Raw genomic sequence first — 19,061 nt, 5'->3', positions numbered from 1 at the left:
AAATACATTTCTTCTGCCATAAGATATATTACATTTCAGCATGTCATAGTTTATATATATCATTCTGACAATGCACTTTATTATGTCGTGGTGCCTATACCTGTATAGTCCACACATAACCTTTTATTAGTTTTGGTAACTATGACATACAATAATAAAAATGATAAAAATAATACTGAAAGCCGTGCCTTACAGAAGAGTACAACTCTCCTAACAGTGAGATGCACAACTAGCAGGAGACAGAGAGCCCCTGAGGGAAATAGCTAGATTCTGTTTTCAGTATTGGTGAAACACTGGCCCAGGTGGCCCAGAGAGGTGGTGGATGCCCCATCCCTGGAAACATTCCAGGTCAGGTTGGACGGGGCTCTGAGCAACCTGATTTAGTTGAAGATGTCCCTGCCCACGGCGGGGGGGTTGGACTAGGTGACCTTTAGAAGTCCCTTCCAACCGAAACCATTCTGTGATTCTATTGCTTGTAAAGTGTCCGTGGAATCGGTGTTCTATTGCCTGGTCCATGCTAAACCAAATGTCTCAAAGCACTCAGGGGTAGAGGTATCTTAAGAGGTGAGTTATGCGGGAAAATGAAGTGTTTTGCCAAAGGTTTTGCAGTGGACTGCTTGGGACTGGGACCGCTATGGCTTAGTGGTAGCCTGGCGCTGTGTCCTGGGCGGCCTTTCTCCTTTGAGAGGACGGGAAGTCTGCGTGTGGAGGGCCTCGTGCCACAGGGAATTGCATTCTGTCGCCACTGTGGGAAGCTGGTACTACCTCAGAGCACGGCAGGCGGCCGGTACTGTCTTTAATGAGCGGAGCAGTCTGGCTCCAGCGACACTGCCACAAAGCAGCATAACTAAAAGTCTGCGACATTCACTTTTCCTCAGTTTTAGGAGCGCTTCAGACTTGGTCTCCTCCTGGCATACTCAATGGTCAGGACGACTTACCTGTTCTTCATTTTATATAGCAATGTAAAAAGGGCATTGAGAGCTAAAAGATCAGCTTAACTCATTTTAAACTGCATTCAGGCACTGCAAGGCATGGGACCTAAGCCTACAGTCTGAATGCATACCTATTCTGGAATTACCCCTGGAACGTCTGTCATCTTCCTGGTCAAGGCACGAAAGCAGACACCAGGGAAAATACAGGTTTCTAGTAGAAGCATGTCTGAACAGAGAACATCTTTCTTCAGTAGCTGAGCTCAGCTTGCCCGTTACACCTGCTCAGACGGTTCAGCCGTTCTGCGCTCATGAAGCTCAGTCAGCTCAGGGCTTGACCTTCCAGCAGAAGGTCTTCGCAGAGGGAGGGAGGGAGGGAGGGAGGGAGGGGGCTATCTGCAGGAGTGGCTGAAATGTAGGTTCCTCCTTTTGAGTTTCTCAGGGTTGTTCGAAGCCATGTGAGAGAACTCCCGGAAGATGTCCAGGTAGGTAGCATCTCCTGCAAAAATACACAGGAAGAGGCATTAGTCCCAATATTTTTGCTTTGCCTTGCTTTGATACTTCCCACCCATGGAGATCATGGTGCATCGGGCCATTTTCACTTGGAACTCACAGCTTTCATCTGGACGTAAGAGACAGCTCTACGCGTGATACAAAGACAGAGCCCAGCTCTTTAGCCTTGCACTGCCTCAGAGGGTTCTGTTTTGGCTTTCCATTCTTTGTTAACAAGAACAGGATTATTCACGAGCTTGCATATGTAAACATGCTCTCAGGACTCCTGCTTCACAACCAGATTTGGGATAATTCTCCCTTTTACTATTATTGGTACTTTTTTCCAAAGCCCAAGAGACAGTAGAGAGACTTTTAAGACTTGAAGGAGAGAGCTATTCTGGAGGCTGAGTGCTCTGAAACGCAAAGGTCTTTTGTTGTGCCACTCGTGCAACAGCAGAGCTTCGTGCAGTCGGGGTCATAGGGCTTGATACTAGTTTGCTGGAGACAGTGTTCAGCCAGGAACGGAGATAAGGTAATTTACTAGTGGTCTGGCTTCTCTTCTGGCAGCCAGACTTTTCAGAGCTTGTTGTGGCAGGTGCAACACAAGCCCACCTGTATTGGAACAAAACAACAACCTGTTGAAGGGCACTATCAGATAATAACAGTTCTCCATGACAGCTCACTCAAGGCCATGTTCAAACCACAGGTGAAGGCAAAGAGTTCAGGTGTCCCGGCAGTGGTTCTATGATAGAATCTCCCTCGATGCAGGAACGGTTTCAGATTTATGCTGCAATTCTAGAGATAATTAGGCACCCGCATCCCATTAACTCTGCTTGTACGTTTGCTGCTTGATGTTCTAGGACAATTTCTGCCACGAACTGGGCTACTGAGATCATCTTTACCTGGTGATGAACCCATGTAGCCACAGGGGAAAAGATAAGGGAAAGATCCCAGGTATTCACCTACATAGGTGCAGCTACCTTTAGTCTTTCATGCAGAGCTCCTGTACCCTTTGTTTGACAGAAGACATGTCCTGGAGAGTCACCAAGAGGGTAGATCCACAGCTGCTATGAGCTGCATCGCTCCAAAGCACATCATCTGTCAATATTGGAGCAGTGCTGAAGGGAAGAGAAAAGCTAATATAAAAACTTGGTTCCACAAAGCCAAGTCGATAGCAGGATCCAGTGTAACTTCATATTGCCTCAAAAACTCAGCTGGAGAGAATGGTCTGAGTGTGAGTGTGTCCAGCTGGCTGAGAGTGGACAGAGAAGGCTTGCAGCTTCCCCTCACTCGCCTGGCAGTGCTCCCTACCCTGGAGGCATCCTCCAAGAAGCATTCCTCCAGCTGCTCCTTTGCTGCAAGCTCGCAGGACAGGTCCCTCTGTGGACGTGGTGTCCCCTTCCACCCCAGCTCATGGGTGAGCACAATGGGATATGAGGATTGTCTCTTTTCAGTATATGAAGAGTGTCCGGCCCAAAAGGTCTTGAGAATAATAGTCTTCAGCATTATCCACATGCAGGTGGCAAAGGCTTCTAATACGAGCCTTATCGTCAGGCAGGCTTCAATCAGGATCTGTTGATTTTCAGGCACAGCAATGCTCAGGAAACATATGGTTTTGTACCTGCCACAAAACCAACTTGACCTACCTGTTAGTCACTTGAGCCCCTCCTTAACTGGTGGGACTCAACCTGTCTCCACTGCCCCCGCCAGTGCTGTCCTGTGCATACAAATATATCCCAATGTTACAGTGACTTCTGCCTTGCAGCCTGTTAGAGCACCGTCCCCTCCCACCACTGACAGACCCTCCATGACCCACACTGCCCTTCATTCTCTGTGTGCATCACCCCAGCTTCCAGCATTTCCACCTGCTCCCCTGCCACCTACCCCTCCCCACCTTCCCTAAATAAAACGTACTCCCCTTCTGGGAGAAGAAAAAACCCCACACTTATATGCTATATACAGGTAGCTTTCCCACGAGGACAATAAAGACTCATCTCTCCAGGGTTTATTTAGAGTCTGCTGTTGAATTGTTAAGCGTACCTGGCAGCAACAGGTAAGTAAGCGCTGACCTGGCCGAGTTCTGGTGTAGACACCAGGTAACAGCCGCTACTTCTCCTCTTCGATCCTGACTTAGTTTTGACACCAGTGGGATGGTGCCGAAGTGGCACTCTTAGGTAGCAGGACAGAGAATTTGCTATTACCTCCTGCAGTAGCCTGACCATGTTGGTAAAATGGTTAATATATCCTTGTTCAGCGAGATCACTAATCCTCCTGCATACTGGTAAAATATTTGTTCTGGCAACACTCAGATATAACTCCAATTACAAGAATCCTACTGTTGTAGTAAAGTATTAGTCCCAGATTTTTGAAGATATTTAAGTATTTAATCCTCATTAACCAAAGACAGACAGACACAGTCTTTTGGAGATCTGGGTTTCTGTAATCGCATTTCAGTCTTCAGTGTATTTATCCTTGTGAGGTTGGGTGAGACCAGAGTCTCCATTTTAGACAGGCAACAGAAAGGTAGTAAAATAAAGGGTGGCAGTGGGAGCCAGTAACAGGCTGGGGAAGGAGCCATGAGTATCCCAAGCTCCGTGCTTATAAATTTACTGTAAGGCCACGCAGCTCTCCTTCCATAAATGCCTTAAATGACTGTAACGCTCCTGATTTCAAAGCATCCTTCCTATTTAACTCCTTCAATGATTTCACGAGCCTACCCAGATTCATTAATTGGGATCTGTTTGTCCCTCCAGGGGAAAACAGAGGTTATTCCACAATTTGGTTTTCCTGCATTTGTTTTCCATGCCGAGTATGACAGAAATCATGAGGCCAGGCCAGTCTTTCTTTTCTTCTTCTTCTTTTATTTTTCTGCCACAGACACACAGTATGAGAGAAACCAACGGGGGAAGGATTGCACTGTGATATGTGGGAAATGGCGGTCCACGTGCAGAAGATTGATATTTTCATCTAGTGCAAGGTCTCCTTTTACAGGATAGCCATCAGCAGAGCTCGTAACATATCAAGCATTAACTGACTCAGGTACTCTGAAGAAACATGAATGGGTGGGTTGGGGGGGGGTGATCTGAGCCTGTCACCTTTACCCCAGCCTTCTTCCAAAGCACCCTGAAATCACATTATCACAAGACAGTGTCACAGAAACCCAAACAAAAATGCAGAGTATTTATGTGCCATTCCAATCTATTCACTGCCATAAAATTCAAGCTGTGGGTTGCAGAGGAGAAGGAAAACAGGTTAAAAGGGGATGGTTTTCTAGATCCAGTTAATACAGGCAACAAGGCAAGAAACCCTACATAAATAAATCAAGCCAAAGAAGGAGGAGGGAAGGAGTTTATCTAGATTTTTATTAACAGTGTTTCAAGAGACAATAGAAGAGAAGGGATGGAAAAAAAGGCAGACACCACAGCAACAGTTTTAAAATTGTACAAAGATAATAACATACAGAATATCTGGTTCCATAGTTACAGTCAGCATAGGCTGTGTAGGGAAAGGGGGAATTAAAAAACGTGTTACAAAGTTGTACTGAAAGCAGGCAAGTGAAGGAGGTTAATAGGTTATAGCGTATTTACAGCAAGTGTCAGCCCCTGGTACAGCAGCCCAGCCATTCAGTGTGTAACAGAGCCGTATTAATCAACCACACTTAGCAGCTTTGACTTGGCTAAAGAACTTCTTTCTCTCTGTGCTGTTTAGATAGGAAGGTCTGGGAGCCTTAGCCAGGGAGAGGCTGGCCGGGCTTTCTCGTCTCAAAGGCTTTCCCTCCAGGCTGCCAGCCTGTGTAACCCTACAGCAAGAAAGGTTTACTCTATTTCTGTGATTCAGCACCCACAGGTCGCACGCAGAGGGCTCCCAGGATGGGGAATCCACACTAACATTCGTGTGCTGTTGGAGGGACATGACGGATGGAAGACAACTGAGCCAGGTCTACAGATCCATTGATAACCTGAAGGCACCCACCTGGCCACTCCCAGCACGTCACCTCTTGGAGCACAAGGACGTACAAACTAAACGTGCTCCTTCGTGGCCCTCACTGAGGGCGGTGCTCAGCGCTGAGACGTGTTTGTGGAGCAAATGCTCCTACTTCAGCTAGCCTCTCTAGCCATCTCAACTGCTGCACCAGAAACACACATGGTCCTCCCCGTGCCTTGGAAACTATCTTGGCTACTACCCCCGCTTCTATCCCTCATTCCCTCCCCGTAACTATTCAGCTGCCCTATCTTCCCACTAACACAGTGCTGGGTATACAGCTCAGAAGGGATGTACCCCAGCCCAAATTCCCTACAAGGCTGAGGAACCAGCAGGCAGACTGATATGAACCACATTCCTATGGAAACAGCACTCTGTATTTTGGAACATCAAAAAAATCTTGCTTCTTCAGAACTCTCACTCCCCCTTCTCCCGCTCAGTCCCTTCTTCCCCATGCCCCCTTCTCCACGTAACAGCACCACACACTCGCACACAGGCGCGCTCACGCAGACGTCTGTCATCAGCTAACCAATGGTTTAATATCACATGTAATCCCTTCATCCTGTTTTGTCTTTGGTTGAAAGCAATAATGCTCGGGCAGTGAGGAGAGAGAAGTGGGTTCAGGGACAGTCGAGCAGCACAGGAACAACACAGTGGTTTAGCAGTAGACAACAGCTGTGTTGTGGCCACTGGACAGTAAGTTAATCAGTGCATTTCTTTAGGAGGTCCTGTTTTTCTCTTGCATAAATAATGGCCATTTTTGCTGGTCTGAGATGTTACTGATCTATTTTACGCTGATCACAGTCTCGGCTTGCCAAATCTGTTTCTTTAAAGACACGAATCCTTCCAATTCCATGTTTTTCCTCGAGACTGCTCAAAGAAATTTCACATTGCAGAGACCATCTCAGAGACAACAATATTAAAATAACCTGAGGCTTCCCTGGATGACATGTGGAGAGGGAACACAGAGGGTATCATTTCAACTTGCCAGCAACCTGAAGTCATCCCATTTGGAATCAAGAGACATGTGGCAGACCCCAGGATTCACACCTAGACTACCTGTCCAGGCACTTGGTTACAGGGTTTGGGTCGAGTCAAACAAAAGCTAAGACAGGTATATAAATATTCACCCAGATCTCAAAAACTCAAAAGATGACAGAATCTGCATGGCTGAGGCAATGGTTTGGGTCCGTTTGTGTTTTGACAACGCCTGGCATGTTGCTTTCTAGACAAAGGCAAATCTCCTCATGTTAACTGTGGTTGCAACCAAGTTACTGTCATATAGATCGCATACGCACTCTTTGAAAAGAAAGGAAGAATGAAAAGAGAGTAGTTTTGGCATTAGATATTTCAAACAAGATTGTACAACACAAATACAGCTGTATTTGAAGAAGGAAAAAAGAAAGTGTTCATAGCTAGCCTTCCCTGCAGCCTGGCTGGCCATTTACTTTGCTCAAAACAAACTTTCCGTACAACTTCCCCACTCTCCCCTCCAAACTTCTAAGCACACACGCGCACACACACATGCACCCCAATCAAAAAAAAAAATCAAATAAACACAGAAAACATTGAGAAGTGCCTCCTTAGCATTTTTTTCCTGGAGAACCTTTTTGTTTTAGAAACTGCAGGATGTACTCAAGTGTTTGATTATATTTCAAACTAGAGGCATTTAATGCCTCATGATCTGCATAATGAAAATAGAAAAGGGGGGGGGCAAGAAAGGAAAATTGTGGGGGGAAAAAAGGCAGGTTTTGAAAAATATTCCCTAACAATGCTACAAAAAAAAAATCCTGACATTAAATACAGACAAACTGTATTGAATAAAAATTGCACTAGTCCTCTGGGCACATCAATAATAAATTAAATACTTAACAATTTCACTGATTAAAAAAGACAGCACAAAATCCATAACAAAAGAACATAAAACCCCCCAATACTGTATGTAGGAAAAGTGCACAAAGTTGCTTTATACATTGAATCTAAATAAAGTACCAATACATGTTAAATAGATAAATTGTCTTGCAAGACACTGCTTTTTGCATCAGTATTTACATATGCTTTAACTTCATGTACTTCAGCAGTGAGTCTGAACTTCAATGGACCTAACTGTACATGATTTTTGTATTGTTCTCATGAGCCACTAATGCTGACGGTGAAATAAAACGACCCAAAGTGGAAGCCATGTCTCCAGTTCTCACTGGCTTACAGAAAGGATCAGTCATATTTCTGACTTCTCATAAAAAGCTGGAAAACCAATTGGGGTGTTTTAAGTTGCTGTACATGTAAAAAACATTGCTAGACAATGATCATGCTGAAATTCATTAACAGAGTAGGACCATGGCGGTGGTGAAACATCTATTTCACTTTCAAGATCTTTGAAGTCCCCTGAAAGATGCCAGCTTTGATTCAGTGTGGCCTTTTTCTAGGAAAGGGCACAACTTGAGGGGACGTCAGCACTGACAAACGTCTGAATTGATGCAGATCAGTGTAAAATGGGATAGGATTATCAAAGAGAATTCATTACAGAGAATCTCCCAGTTCCTAACCCAGGAAGCAGAGCGAGTTCTTGGCTGGACATTGGTTCCTGTACTGAGCACTCTAAGTGCTGACCTGGACGCTGCAGGGTGGTCTGCATGATCTAACCACAAGCATAGCACAGTCCTGCGGAAGGCAGACGCATGCTTACGGGCTTTGCTCAGCACCACAACTCATTTCGCTGGACACCACCATCCAACACCATCTGAGCTTCTGCACGGAGCGGTGAGGTCTGCAGGGCATTTAACACAGATGATTTGCAACACTACAGATTTGTTCCTGAGCCCGCTGAGACTGATAGTAACACTACCACCAGCTGCAGAGTAAGCGGGCTCAACTGACAAGGAAGGGGTGTCAAATGGGGCAGCGACACACAAGTGAAGGCATCACCCTTCTCAGTGGGGAAGCCCATTTAAATTTAGGGTGACTTTTACCAGAAAGACGACAAAATTCAATGCAAGGGACTGAAAGATGACGCTCCACGGGAATGTAAAGTGGTAACCTCCTGTAATCCTGCACAAGAAACGCCGAGTGGGCAGTGATGCTGGCTATACCTTCACACGGGTATCAGGAAGAAAGGTTATTTAACCCAGGGCGTATTAAACGCAAACTGAAGGAGACCACGTAGCAGCACTGCAGCAACAGCTGTGCACAGTGCACATCTGCCTACATTGGGTATCACTTGCACAGGTGTATGCCTGGAGTCAGCCCTCTTCATTCAGTGGTATCACTCCAGAGTCACGTGTGGGAGCTACCATCAGAACACAGTCCCTACTAACAAAGAAATTGTCCTCTGAACTAAGGATTTATACATCCTAGCATTCCTCTGAAACCGCATTGCAGCAATGATGGCATTTTATGCCACGCTGCTTCATCCCACATGCAGTCCTGAATCACTCCTGAGGGTGTCACAGCTGAACGGAACATGAATACAGACCAAGTGATCTGCCCTCTGCCAACTTAACGGGCACGTCCTACAGCTTGTACTCAGAGAAGAGTTCAGAGGGAGTATTGCCTGGTGAAAGACTACAGGATAGTTTCAGACCAGGCATTGAACAGCTAAGAAGGGAGAAAGTTTGCACGATGCGCTCCCCCCGCAACCCACCAGCGTGCTGTGAATCGGCAGGAGTTACACAGCCCGGGTTCAGCAGCAGCATGCTGCGTGCAGAGCACTGGCCTCTTGGGACAGATGGGGGAGATGGAGAAAATGCCATGAAAGGCATTGCGAATGATAAAAAGGCTGATGGGGCCAAGCTCGTTAATTTTTATTTTCCAAGATTGATGGAAGGAGATTCTTCATTATTTAGGGAAGCACAAAAGGCCCTGGGGCCAGATTTTGCACTGCCATTGATCTGCAGCAGTTTCAGCACAGTCACTAGGGCCATTTCAGATTCACAACAGACAATTGGGACTGAGATCAGAACTCAGCACTTGGTACTGTGCATCCCAAAGCTCCAAAGGGAACAGGAATGAGAAAGCTACAAGACAAAGATGGACTTCAATACCCAGATTGCACAGACAGAAAACCGTGGTCTGGCTGCAGCAAAATACAGGACAGCACTTCCCTAAGGAAGCAGGGACTCTCCCTTGAACTGAGAGGACACCCTATTAGAGTCTAAGTGGAGTTTCTTTACTGTTCCACTTTTAGATACGTGGGTGGACACTGAGTGCTGTTGGTTCAGCCTCTGAGGGCAGTATCTGGAGCGAAGAGCTGGATCACTGCTGCTTCAGTATCTGAGGACACACTTATGCCAACAGAAACGAACCTGCAAAGGTTTAATCCCCTAAGGGCTGCTGCATGACAGCAGTCAGTATACAAACAAAAAATGTCGTCAAACATGTACTGGATGAAAAATAATATGATTGTGTATCACTGCTGATGTAATGTAGGAGGATGGGGAACTCTGCCTGGTATTCTTGCGTTCCTTGCGAGATCTTGATCCCCTCAAGATCCCAGCACTATCCGTAAGGCACTATGGCCCAACCCCAGAGCCAGCAGCCTAGGTGCCCAGGCAGGCAAAATACCAGTTGTGGACTGCCACCCATGAGTCCTGAAAAAACTGATGTTAATTGCAGTTGAGGGCATTCTGAAGAGTTTCTTACAGGAGCACATCTCAGCTTGGCATCCAAATTCCCAGCCAGAGGATAATCTGCCAGTGGTATGCGTGCTCTGCGAGCCCTCCTGAGACAGGATTACATGGCTGCAGCATCTCTGCAGAGCTACTGTAGCATGATCCCCGTAACACAGTCCATAAACATAGCAACAAAGTGCTCTAAGTTGAAACACATTCCTCCACTCCAGCAAAGAATAATACAAGAAAAAGGAAAGAAACAAAAAGATTATTCTGCCGGTCATTGGAATTGGGGAACTCAGAAGCCCCTGGGCCAGCTGCTGAGATGCCCTACTCACATGCTTCAGCATGCGGGGGGAGAGCACAGAGGGGTACACATGCAGGTAGAAGTCTCCTTCACAGAGATGCTAAGTCAGAAATCTGAAGTGACCAAGAAACCAACTGAACCAAAGTCAAATTGCATCGTGCAGCCAGCCATTCAGGCAGTGGGAGTTGGACGTGGCTTTTCTTCCCTGACACAAAGCCCATCGCCAGCGACAAGCTTCTCCCAGCCTCAAAAAATTAGCACTGCTGCTTCCGTAACACTGTGCAGATTGCATCTTGGCCCAGGAAGCAGGCGAGCTATGGCTTTGACCAGCTAACCACCACGGGCAAAAAAAGGGGAGCATGGCTGGTATAGTCCTGAGAGCAATTAAGGTGAGTAGCCATCACTCTCAATCCTACCCCTTCTGTGGTGCCTTCTGGAGCAAAATATCTCTGCTCCACAAAACAGCCTGTTCCTGACTTAGAGGTCATCTTTTAGTTTTCTAAACCGGCCCCAGCAGCTCCCAGACGCTGCAGCAGTCCCGTGAGAGAGCAGGCTGCTGGTCACGCTGCCAGGAGAGGGCTCCACATCAGAATCCCTTCCAAACAAACTGTTCAGACGAGAACTCAGTGCACGGTAACTACACTGAAGCAGAGACAGGTTCGTCTGATCGTATTGTTGGTGGCTTTCTCCTGGTGATAGAGGGTTTCCTTTTCTTCTCCTTTTTTTTTTAATTTTTTTTTTTTTAAATGCTAAACTCGCCTCCCATACTTTTCCACACACTCAAGTCCACACGCCATGGTCTGTGGTTATGCCCTAGGAGTCTCCTACACAAAATCAACCATCCAGTAGTCAAGCATGAGAACTTAACGCTAACAGGAAAGACCCCTTTTCCTTCCTGCGTGCATCTCAACCTATATGTACAGGCATCAAAAACAGACCAATCTGCAAGAAACACCAATATACCAAGGATGGGGCTCTCGGGGCTTCTAGAAATTCAGCCCGACTTCAAGACAGCAAAGTGAGAGAGTGAGAGAGTGAGAGAGTGAGAGAGTGAGAGAGTGAGAGAGCTTCTCCTTTTTTTTTTAATTTTTTTTTTTTTTAAATGCTAAACTCGCCTCCCATACTTTTCCACACACTCAAGTCCACACGCCATGGTCTGTGGTTATGCCCTAGGAGTCTCCTACACAAAATCAACCATCCAGTAGTCAAGCATGAGAACTTAACGCTAACAGGAAAGACCCCTTTTCCTTCCTGCGTGCATCTCAACCTATATGTACAGGCATCAAAAACAGACCAATCTGCAAGAAACACCAATATACCAAGGATGGGGCTCTCGGGGCTTCTAGAAATTCAGCCCGACTTCAAGACAGCAAAGGGGAGGTGGGGGAGTTGTCACTAACACTCATCTATATTAAGGCTGATGAACTCCTGTATACACTTCCTGTACTGCAGCTCAGTGGGGCTGTTGCTGGGATATTGACCTGGTTGTCCAAAGGGGCCCTCTGCTTCTCGCATCTCCTCGTTCATTCGAGCCAGACGCAGCCTAGAGCGAAACAGAGAAAGCACAAGGGAGAGAGGTTTGGTTATTCCTTCCCTGGTGGCTACTTACAGGCAGCGCTCCTGTATATAGGCACTGGGAAGTCCTGGCTGCACTTACAAGGTAACTATGTCTGCATTGGCTGCCTGGACAGCAATACTGAGCGGGTCCTGCCCATCGCCATCCACCGCATGCTGATTTGCCCCTCGCTTGAGGAACAAGCAGACCTGGCTGCAGAAGGGAAAGAAAAGACCATCAGAGCAGAAATTCCAGCTCCCCCACCCCACACTGGAGTAGGCAGAGGGCACTGCCCTTCCACAGGCAGGTACAGCTTCACTTATATTGGTCTAAAAAAAAAATCGGGAAACACTACAGGGCATGGAGAAAGGAAGGGGTGTACGGGGGCCCAGTTACCCCCTATCTACCATCATGGGGGCAATTATCCTTAAGACAATCAAGCTGCTGATGTGATATAAAAAGGCAAGTTTTGCAAATAACCAATTCAACAAAACCCAGCTCCCTTGCCCACCTCACCCCACGACTCTCGGTGTTAACGCTGAATCTCAATCCAAGGGTGATGCAGCATGTCAGAGCAACGTGCAGAGAACTTACCCAGTATGCCCTAGGTACGTGGCATGATGCAAGGGAGCCCGGCCTCGGATATCTCTTTGGTTAACATCTGCCCCATTCTGCAGCAGGAATTCACAGGCTATCAAGGAGCCCTGGCAAGGTAAAGGGGAATTTCTAAATAAATTCAGCCAGCAGTACTGAGAGGATGCACAAGCACGTACCAGGCTGTAAGTTGCCCGTCGTCAGTGCACTCTGAACTAGAGTCAAGACCTCACATTCCCAAATGTGGCCTCCCAGCCACTAGCACAACGTACCCCCATCACAGCTTGAATCAGAGGAGTTTTGTTTTCATCTTCATCATTCACCCAGTTGATCTCAGCACCATGTGCCAGTGCTTCTGCCATAAGAGGCAGGTTTCGGGCTTGTGCTGCCTTGTAGATCAACAAGCCAGGATGCAGCTCCCTCAGGTCCTCCAAATCTGATGCTTCCTGTTCAATCTCTGCTTCACCACTTGACTCCTCTGACACCTCGCACTCTAAGAGGCAGAAAAGGATGGAGTGAGATGACCCAAAAGCTTCGCATTTCCAGTTTCTTACGCTCCCTGTTGTTCTTGGTACCAGATAGTCCTGACCATCCATCCTGCCTTAGCATTAGCTACCTCCCCACACTTCCATCGACAGCCTGTGACACCCACCTTCCTCTGTCACGCTGTCCACCACAGAGCCAAACACCAGGATATCAGTGCTGCCATCTGTGCTTCCTCCAAGCCCGCTGTCACTGCTCAGACCTGCAGGGCCAACAGAAAACAAACCAAAGCCATTTTAATACACAGGCATTCCAGTACCAAGCACAGCTGAGACCACAGGGGAAAAGGGCTGCGCAGAATGTCACACACACATTGCACCGGGCACTGCTGGCAAGGGAGAGGGGGACTGCTATCCCATTTAGCCCCACTCAATAAAACTGCCCAAGGAAAAATTGCAAAGCCTTATGGTGTCCATGTCCCCACGCTGCCCTTCATGCAGGGATGCTCCAACATTGCCATGGCACTTTGGACTGTTGAGGACAGCCCTTGCTGCAATCCATGAGGGACGCCGTGACGTAGACTGGAGCAGAGCAGCAGCAGAGACAGCTTTGCAGCAGGTTATGCAGTGTCATAGCAAATAAAGACAACCCTCTGCTTTTACCACTAATAATCTCAGTTTCCACTCTATCCGTGCTCTCCCCAGAGCTTTTCAGTTGTCACTGGGGCACTTGCCAATGCATTGCTCTTGTGACAGATTATTGACCATGTCTGGGCCAAATAACATCACTAGTGTGTATCTCAAGCCAAACTCTTAAAGCATTGTCCATTGGCTCATTCACCTTCACAGACACCCCTTCCCTTTCCCCACAGTGCTTCCCACCTTCCCTGCTTAGCTGGTGAATGTTACAAGACAGCTGACTACATACAAGAAATGGAGTCACAAAGGGATGAAGCAACTTGTCCAAGGACACACAACGTGCCACTGGCAGAGCAACTTTGTACCTTCTCCAGCTTGCACCCGAAAGCAGTCAAGAAAATGACAGAAAGGAAGGAAGAAGCACGTGCAGGAATTGCCCCTGCGGGAACAGGGATGGCCCATCACCTTTGTCCTGAGGGATGCCTGGCCCCCTTGGGAACTCTGGCTGGACTCAGCTTCTTGCTGCTTTTAATTTCCCAATGACTGTAAGGGCTGGGAGTGTCTGTTGTCCCAAAACTCAAGAGGTTAAGTCCCCATGATCTACCCCAAGACCTACACTCAAACCGCTGTGATTAGAAAGAAAAACAAGCCAGGCTGTAGCTGACAGAGTGTTTCTAAAATATGAGCTGAGTAGTCTTTGCAAAGAGTAATAGCAGGAAAGCCTGCGAGAACTAAAGATCTGAGCCTTGAAAACCCTAGCAGAACCAGACACCTTAACCTTAAAGGCTGTCTGTTGAAATCTTCAGAGCAGCTACAGCTAGGTCCCCGATAAAGAACAGTCTCTAAATCAGTGGTCCCGAAATCATGGCTCACAAGTAATCCTTCAGCACTGTTCAACAGCCAAAGGAGGTAATGAAGCTACAACAGGAAAGGTTTAAAGGGGCACATATCACGCGTATCTTTTTTGGATTTGCTGTCAGAAAAATTGTTGCTGTTTTCTGTAGAAAGCAAACACTCTGCTTGGTGAGACCACGCTCTCCATTACGTCACTACAAGTAAAGAGTGACTCCAATGAGGCCACCTGGCACTGCTCCAGATTTACATCAAAGCAAAAAAGAAGGATCTGGCTCATATCACATGAATATTAATACGTCAAATTCCCAGTTCTGTTCCCACTGAATCAGTGATAAAAATCCTATTTTCTTCCACAGGAGCAAGATAAGGCTGTTGAGCAACTCTGAAGTCCTGCATCTCCCAAGTATTGTTTCTGTTGACTAATAATGCTGAATTCCTTGAAACTGGAATAGCCCTTAAGGCAGTGATTCAGACAAGCACGAAAGCACTTTCTTCACTGATTTCAAGAGATAACATGTACTTGTAGGAAAGCCTATGATTTTCTGCTGTGCTGACTCAGGACCTTAAATATTTCTCCTAAGTTCATACAATATCAAGCGACCGAGCTAAGTTTTAAAAAGTTACCACTGCTCAGCTGAGTATGAGAATGGACCACACGACTACCCGGTGACAGATGTGGGGCGTCTGAAGTAAACACTTCTTACTTCGTATTTGCCGTGAGGTCCCACATGTACAGGTTTTTATCTCATCTGAGGGACAGCTGTTCCTTTAAGATGTAGTAACTTCACTGCTGGAAACCCTAGGAAGCTTTTTGCCTTTTGAAAGCCTGCCAGCCTGTCTTTCCCACGAGGGACTGGTAATGTATGGGTTCCAATCATTTGGCTGAAAGAAAATACATAACTGCCTCTGAAGCTCGGTTTGGAACAAGTAAAATTTGGGTGTCTCTTTTGCTGCTAGCTGCCAGAGCGTCACCTTACCTCCGTCCAGGAGGAACGGCGTACCGCTCCCACCGGGACCAATGCCACTGCCACTCCATGGGCCACCTGTTAGCGGATGCTGCATAGAGATGTGGCTGGCACCTAGAGGAAGGTGGACGGAATATGAGGGGAGTTCATCGTCACAAACACAAAAAGAAAAATTGTCCGCAGTAAGACTTGCTAAAAAAGGAAAAAAATTAAAAGCCAAAACTAAAACCAGAAAAAAGCCAATGGAATGCATAGTCTGGGAGTAAAAGATGTTGGGAAAAAAATCCCATCCACCAGAACGCAAACACCAGGGACTGACTGGATAGGATATTAAAATAATAAGTGCAATAAAAGAGCAATGGGCTGGAGTTTGTACAACTAACTTCCCATCACTCTTCTGAAATATTTACCCTCTTCTCCAGTGAGGCCGGTACCTTGCCTTAGGTCTGGTGCAACGCACATGCCCTAGAAGAGCTGGGAGGTAAAGCGAGCCAGAAGCAGAGACATTTTCTTTCTTTGTACTTACTGCGTGGGCCGGAGCCAGCACCAGTGTCAAAGTAGGAGAAGAGAGAGTCCAGCTCATCAGGGCAGAAGAGGGAATCTCGACGGAACTTCCTCTCCAGCGTAGCTGCTATTTTACAAAGAGAGATTTTGAAATACGTAGTTAATAACATGCAGGTGAACAAATGAGACAGAGTTCTACATCTGTATTTACACTGGCTGAGCATGCGTGTCCAATGCACCCCAGATGTGGCCAGTGCCATACTCATGCCCACGTACACCATCAAAATATAACAAAGAGCTGACCATAGGTGGGTACACACTGCAGACCAAGTCATCCCAGAGCATTTTGAGCAGCCAGAACCCTTCATAAGCATGGCCTCTCTTACAGACCAGGCAGGTAAAAATAAAAGAATTTGAAACTTTTTAAAAGCAGGAAGCTGGAATACAAAAGAAAATGCACAAAGCAAGCTTAGAAGTTGCTGGATCACCCTAGCGTAACGATCTCCTCCTTTAGCCACAAGAACCTCCTTAAACAGATGGAAAATGTTAGGAAATGGCTCTAAAGACCTGTGTCAACACGGTTTGTGCAACAGCATTTTTGCTTATACCTCTGGCAGGCTGCAGGTCCTAGAGAAAGACAGGGCCACACATGTTATTAGGGCAGTTGTGTACACACCTACAAAGGGGCATGGGCAGGCCAACACAGGTCTGCAGGGGGAGCGGGGCAAGGGAGGTTCCCACCTGATGACAACATGGCTGGTGAGGCATTGCCTGCTTCATGGCGGTACTTTCTACGAGCTGCGGGTGCTTTCGTGGTGCTGTTGTGCCTCTGGCACTTCTTCACACACCAGCGTCGAGGTTTCCGCTCATTCTCTGTTAGAGTCTCCCCATTTGGCAGCTTCTTCAGGAATTTCTTCTCCACATACTTCACTTTGATCCAGGCTTCCTTGTCCTGCCTAAGAGAACAGCAGCATAAAGCTGTGCACAGGCTCACATGACTCGCCTAAAGCAAACAGCCACAAGGAGATGAAGCTGCTCTGGGTCATTTTATCAACCTGGCTTTGAGTCCTAAAAATCATTAAGGCCTGTATTAAGAAGGAATAGTTTCGCAAACCTAAAAATATCTCCCATTTCAAAGCAAAATTAAGTAGTGCAGCGTGTAGCTGAGAGTGGAATGCAATGTTCAACCCTAGGCAACACCACGTGCTTCAGTTACATGTATTTGTAAGGTCTCAGAGCAGGTGTAAACCCAGCAAGCCCTGGTTCCCAAGCATGTTTCACCAGGCTGCTGGCTGGTAATGCCCCACTGACCTTTCTGAGAGTCAAGCTCCGGCTAGCGACAGAGGGAGTGTGCTGAGGTAGGTGTACCTGAGGTAATTTGGGCCCTTAGTGAAGGGCCAGTCACGCTCTTAATCTGACTTTCCAGAGAGCTTAGGGTATTGGGTTTACTGTGTGGATGGATGGCTTTCCACAGGACTGAGAGGACCAGTGTGTGCACTGGAACTCACCTGGAGCTCCCTGCTGTTGGTTTCTTAAGTCCCAACTCTTCACATTGTGCCTCATAAATCTGATTCATGGTACTGTTCCCCAGCTCGCACATCAGCTGCAATACAACAGGGAATGAATGAAATCCTCAGGTGAGGAGGTACCTTCCCTCTAGTGTAGCCCGCCACCAAGTAAGACTCCCTCCACGTCCACCATTTGCCCATCTCTTGCCGTTAAAAGCCAACACTCACTTTCAGTAACTCTGGCTCCCAGGAGTCCAGTGTGAGAGATCGAACTTTGGAGCAGTGAACACCCAGACTCCTATTTATCCAAAAGGAAGAAAACTGAAATGGTTACATGCCTCAAAACAGAACTGCTCATGTATCATAAGATGAACAAGATCAGTCCAGTTCTTATGTATTTATCTATACAGATGTAGCTATAGCAGAGAGTTTTATGCATATGCATACACAGATGTACCTGCACACGCAGGTACCACAGCAATTACTTTTGAATCTATCTGTACAAACATTATAGTCAGTTGTAATTCAGGCTCCACCGTTTTTCACGGGAGCTTGCAATCCACCCCTGGCTGGCAGCAGAGAGCGCACATGCACGCAGTACCTGTGGATACCGGAGCACTCAATGCACAGCAGAATGCCCAGGTTGATACTGGCCCAGCGTGGATCCGGCTGACCACAGTCACAGCACTGGTCATTCCCAGGGATGCTCTGCACTCTCTGCAAGATGGTCTCTCCTTTCACACTGCGCTCCCGGGAGTCGGTAGCAGAATCAATGCTGCTAGTTGACGGGGAAGCAGTCCGGTCCAGTCTCTGCAGGGAAAAAAAAAAGGGTTCTAGGATTCTGCAAAGCACTGTGGAACGAAGCAGAGCTTTGCATAGCAGAGGCACTGACAGGAAGCGTTACCTGAAGAAGAATAAACTAGGGCGAGTCCAAGAAGGGAACGGGTAAAGCCTCGTTAATCTCTATTATTGCCACAAGACGGCGCTGCACCCCATCCCTGCTCTGGGAGCGTGGGCTGCACGCAGAGCATCGTCTGGCAAGCTACTTGCTGTCATGGTGCCTTGCTTGCACTTGTCCCAGCTAGGGAGCAAGCTCTTCCCAAGGGAACATAATTCCTAGGGGAACATCAATCCAGAGAGTAATGGCAAGAAAATGAAGATGTCAGGACAACACTGATTTAAAGCCTTGCCTTTCCCTCAGCCCAGCTTTGTAAGCGCGGCTTTGCTTGGTGAACAATTCTTGCCTTTGAGTTGGCACTGACATCAGCTCCCTTCCTTGAGGGCAGAAGAGTATTTCCAAATGGTCCACCCATGCGCACTGGACCTGCCACAGCCCAAAAGCCCACTGTCAGGGCTCTGAGACACAATTATGGATCTTTCATGACCTCCTCACTCACTTCAATATAGTAGCTGTCAGGACTCTCCCGGTATGCAGAAGCAATGCTAGCTTGAACAGCCTGAATCCAGGCCTGACGCAGCTTCTCCGAGTCAGCCTGCAGCATGCAGCTCCTGTGAAAGAAAGAAATGAATTGGAAAGAGCAAAAAGGACAGCGTGCACTTTTTGGTCAAAATTGTTCCACTTCATCCTCAGCATAGACATTCCAATGGGGGCAGCACCTTGATTTGACAGGCAAAGGGGCAAA

The 19,061-nt window shown here is 47.1% G+C and overlaps 1 protein-coding gene across 1 annotated transcript in view; it reads right to left on the bottom strand.

Moving 5' to 3' along the window:
• Positions 1–11,422: 11,422 nt before the first annotated feature.
• Positions 11,423–19,061, bottom strand: part of ACAP3 (ArfGAP with coiled-coil, ankyrin repeat and PH domains 3) — a 56,622-nt gene continuing 48,983 nt past the window's right edge. Inside the window, exons 14-25 of the mRNA XM_009274184.2 lie at positions 18,816–18,927; positions 18,020–18,228; positions 17,647–17,716; positions 17,419–17,513; positions 16,652–16,866; positions 15,933–16,037; positions 15,419–15,520; positions 13,118–13,210; positions 12,738–12,958; positions 12,466–12,575; positions 11,974–12,084; positions 11,423–11,859 (exon numbers count right to left, since the gene is read on the bottom strand). Coding sequence (XP_009272459.2) covers positions 11,712–11,859; positions 11,974–12,084; positions 12,466–12,575; positions 12,738–12,958; positions 13,118–13,210; positions 15,419–15,520; positions 15,933–16,037; positions 16,652–16,866; positions 17,419–17,513; positions 17,647–17,716; positions 18,020–18,228; positions 18,816–18,927 — 1,591 coding nt within the window. The 3' untranslated portion in view covers positions 11,423–11,711. The remainder of the gene's footprint in view (positions 11,860–11,973; positions 12,085–12,465; positions 12,576–12,737; positions 12,959–13,117; positions 13,211–15,418; positions 15,521–15,932; positions 16,038–16,651; positions 16,867–17,418; positions 17,514–17,646; positions 17,717–18,019; positions 18,229–18,815; positions 18,928–19,061) is intronic.

Source organism: Aptenodytes forsteri, unplaced genomic scaffold, assembly GCF_000699145.1.
Source record: "Aptenodytes forsteri isolate BGI_AS27 unplaced genomic scaffold, ASM69914v1 Scaffold16, whole genome shotgun sequence".
Taxonomy (NCBI): domain Eukaryota; kingdom Metazoa; phylum Chordata; class Aves; order Sphenisciformes; family Spheniscidae; genus Aptenodytes; species Aptenodytes forsteri.
The sequence above is the reverse complement of the archived record's forward strand: the minus strand, read 5'-3'. Positions and strand labels throughout refer to the sequence as shown.